Genomic DNA, 4306 nt, shown 5'->3' on the forward strand with positions numbered 1-4306 from the left:
TTTTCAAATCGTAATCATGGAAAGATGTAATTAGTTTGACGATGATACTCAAATTAGCTAAAGCTTAATAATTTTTGAATTTTTTTAAAAAACTATAATATTAAAAGAAAAAATTGCACTCAGAATTTTTTAAATATCATACATGTGCATACCTTCCTTTATTAATTTTTTTTTTTAAATTAAATGTTGAAAAAACAATTTCGAAAATTGTAAATAGTCTGTTAACTGTAGGGCATATCTTAAGAATGACAGAATGAAACTGATTTAAAAAAGCGCTGCTAACTTCCCACTCGGAAAAAATGTCAAAAACTTATTGAGATCAAAAAGACAACATAATTTATTTTAAATAATTTTTTGGATACTGATACCGAGTGGGTTAGAACCTTTCTCTCGTTAATTTATTTATAAAAGTAAATATAACACTGAATATATATTTTTCAGCATGTTAAATATAAATTTTGATTACTGAAACTAATTAATTGAATAAACTAACGAAAATGAATTTTCATACCATTAAAGCGTAATGAGCAATTAATAATTCAAAAATTATTCATTTTGGACAGATTACATAAATATGGTATAACTATATTCAAAGAAATGTTACATTTACTTTCAATATATGAAGGTAAATAATCATAATGTTGATAATAATTATTATTTAGTTGGCTTTTTTAGTAAAACTGAATGAAAAGAGAAAAAAAAAACATTTCAGAAAATCTATATCATAGTGTTGTTTACATTTATTTATTTTTCTGAATGTCAAACATTTTGATAGTGTAAGTATTACAATATTAATTATAAGTATTTTTTTTTATGTCAAAAAACATTTTGACTATACCAGTCGTACAAAAATAACATTTTTTAAAAAACCTAGTAGTTAAGTTAATAATATCATATTAATGCTTACACTAAATGTCTCCTCCGAAAGTTCCGATAGAATCCACTATAGATGAGTCAAGAACCGAATAGAAACTATCACAAGTCCGATGGATTCTATGTGTTTTTTGACTCATTGGAGTGAATCATATGGGAGATTCAGATAGGATGATTACGGACGCAATTTCATGCACAATTAGGTTTACAGTCATGACAAATGATATTATTCATATTTAAAGGCATTCTCAGACGGTGCCCCCCACTTTTTTTTAAAAATATGCAATGAGTTTTAACTATCATATCCGTATTAAAATTTTATCAATTATAATTTATTAAAAATTAAAACCTTAATTGATAAAGGGAGAATGTAGACGTAATTGCACGGAAATATAGGATTTTTTAAAAATTACTTGCAGTTGTTATCAATCTGGAGTTGAATGTAATTTGTTGAATAAATTCTACCCTACAAAATTTTTAAATTCAAATTATAAAATTGACAGGATGATTTTACTGAAATGTATTTTAGAAATTTCGTTCAACTCCCAATTGATATCAACTGAAAGTAATTTTTTTAAAAATCTGTATCGTGGGGAAATTATGACTACGTTCTCCCTTTGTCAATTGAAGTTTTTTTTAATTAATTAATCAAATTTGGCAACGTTTATGACAATTGAAAGCCAATGGAATTTCATTAAAAGTGAGGGGGCACTATCTAAGCATGGTCTTAAATTAAATAAATTAAATGTCAAAGAATATAGCACCAGTATCGATATTATATTAAAAATATTTTAAATTAAAGAACCTTATGATAAATTGTTAATATTATGTCAAAACACTTACACACAAACTGGGTGTTAACGATCGCAATTACATGCATAATTAGACTTATAGTAATATCAAATACTATGAGGCATAGTTAAATTTATTTTAATCTTATTAGTTTGCTTTTATCATTAATACTTTTTTTGCAAACATTTATTATCTAATCAGGTCACTATTCTGTAAATAATAAATAATAATTTATCAGATTAAATCAACAATATCTATGACTTATTATTAATTTAAGGATAATAGAAGAAAAATTTACTTAACGAAAATTTCTTTATCTAGACACGGATATTGAATATCCGATTACTGAGTACTTTGAATATTTATATGATTCAATTAATTATAGCCAAGATACCATCGTTTGTCATTGCTTGTTAATTGTAAGAAAATTTCGTTAAATATTCAATGTTTTTATTGACCTATAGTTATGTAACCTTTTCGGAATAAATAAATGTTATGATCATGATAACAAAGCGACGTAACAATGAATTGAAGTGATAATACTTATCATAGTGAGATTAAAAATTAAAAATAAATGATAATAAGATTAAAAATATAAAATGAAAGAGTACAACGGTCTGATAACGGAAATTTCAACTCATCGACTGGAACTTATATTAATTCCTTAAAATACCAATTATTAACTAATCAGGTTATGTTAATGATCACTAAGTCGTAAGAATAATATCACATCAGATCACTAAATTCAGTCAATAACGTTAAATTTTCTCTTGTTACAACGCATATACGAATATTAAATGAGGTGACAGTTTTTAGAGGTCAAATGGACCAAACTTTTTTGCAGTTCCTTCCAATGATGAATCTGATTTACGTTTAGGTGTTTGGTATCCAAGCAATCGAAGTTCTTTACCAGATAACTTAACTTGAGTATCATCTAGAGTAATGTCATCCATTGAACGTACTAAGAACTGAGGTGCACTTTCTGTATTAAAGAAAAAAAAAACGAAATCGATCAATGGCACTCAAGCTTTCCTATATATTTTTTCCAATTATAAGTAATAAATAATGGATCACTTACGTAAAGGTGCATCATATTTACCACAGACACGTAAATAACAACCTTTTTGTAGGGATTCTAATTCTTCAAACTGGGCGATCTTAACTTGCAATTTCAATTTGTCTTTTACCAAAACTCCACTACCATAACTACTACCGTATGCAGTTACTTTAATAAAAGGTTGCTTCAAGTATCCTTGAGTCCCTATAAAAAAATACACGGCTGTAAAATATTGAAAAATAAAAAAAATATGATATGTACTTACAAACTAATCCAGTTGAGTTAACAATGTCTTCCAATTCAACAGTCGGGATTACAGCTTCACTTTTTTCTTCTTGAAACTTTTGCTTGTCAATCTCAATCACTGTAGAAGGAAGGATGTAAAGTTCTAGTGGAATAACAGCATCCATTGGGTTAATGTATCGACAATTTGTCGCTGAAGTACGTCCACGTGTAATGGTAATAACCTATTAAAAGAATGAACAAAAATGTATGTCATTAAATAAATAAATATTGAATTAAAATCAGTAAAAAACGAATGCTTACAGTACGGTCATGGATCAAGGCAGAATACTTTATTGCTAAATCTCCCCAAAAAAGAACGCGAACACGACATTTACTGCCATTATTAATAATAACTTTAAAAAGTGATACAGACTTTTTTTTGGCTCCTGAGCCAGAATTTACAGTCCTCGTTCCCTCGATTTGGTCCACATAACCGCGAATTTCACTGAAAAGAAAGGAAAAATTACTGATAAATTATAGCGTATCAAGACTCAGAGCTGATAAGTTCAAGTACATGCTTAAAATACGTATTCTGAAATAAATTATTATTAATAAATATTAATAAAAACAAAAAATACTTACACACTATCATCTCCCACGATCCACTCATTAATTTCTTGATCAAGAGTGAAAGTTTCTAAAAGCGATGCTTGAGTCATTTTGCAATTTGATTTTGGATAGATTATAGCACAAACGACCGACCACGACTCCATCTATAGTATATAATTGTAAGCAGTTAGCCAGGATACTTTTTAAAAATGCAAATAATTTTTACACAAGTTGCCCTAATAGTCATTTAAGCTTGAAATTGACAGTAATTTGACGTTGAAATTACCTGAAATTTGTTGCCCCAATTTGCCGACGATTTTACAGCAAAAGTTGAAAAGAATAATTTGCAGTTGACTTTCTTCAATTTAGAGGTAATTTTTTACGAAAAAAAAGCTGGTAATGTTCATTCTTACCATTTCGGAAGATAAGCAAAGTTATATATATATATATATATATATATATATATATATATATATATATATATATATATATATATATTTATAAATGTCTACAATTTGACAGTAAAAAAAATATTTTACAATTTTTCAAGTCAAATTAACGATAAATTAACATAAAATTTGCCTGAAAATTGATGACAATATTTTTCTAGTTAATTTTTAAAGTAAATTTGCATTGTAATTCGGGTAATAAATTTACGTCAAAATAAATAGCCCCTGATAATCACACTCTAAATACAATTGCTCAGCAACTCTGATGGCCAAGTTAATTGCAACTTGACGACAACCTTCT

At 27.2% G+C, this 4306-nt stretch overlaps 1 protein-coding gene across 1 annotated transcript; it reads right to left on the reverse strand.

The window, feature by feature from the left end:
* Nucleotides 1-1842: 1842 nt before the first annotated feature.
* On the reverse strand, nucleotides 1843-3666 carry LOC103574295 (uncharacterized). The gene is made up of 6 exons (XM_008553704.2): nucleotides 3590-3666; nucleotides 3522-3539; nucleotides 3269-3452; nucleotides 2988-3189; nucleotides 2744-2926; nucleotides 1843-2647 (listed from the first exon to the last, which is right to left on the reverse strand). The coding sequence occupies exons 1-6, from the start codon at nucleotides 3664-3666 to the stop codon at nucleotides 2478-2480; spliced, it is 834 nt and encodes a 277-aa protein (XP_008551926.1). The 3' UTR covers nucleotides 1843-2477.
* Nucleotides 3667-4306: the final 640 nt, after the last annotated feature.

This window comes from Microplitis demolitor, chromosome 6 (genome assembly GCF_026212275.2).
Source record: "Microplitis demolitor isolate Queensland-Clemson2020A chromosome 6, iyMicDemo2.1a, whole genome shotgun sequence".
NCBI lineage: Eukaryota > Metazoa > Arthropoda > Insecta > Hymenoptera > Braconidae > Microplitis > Microplitis demolitor.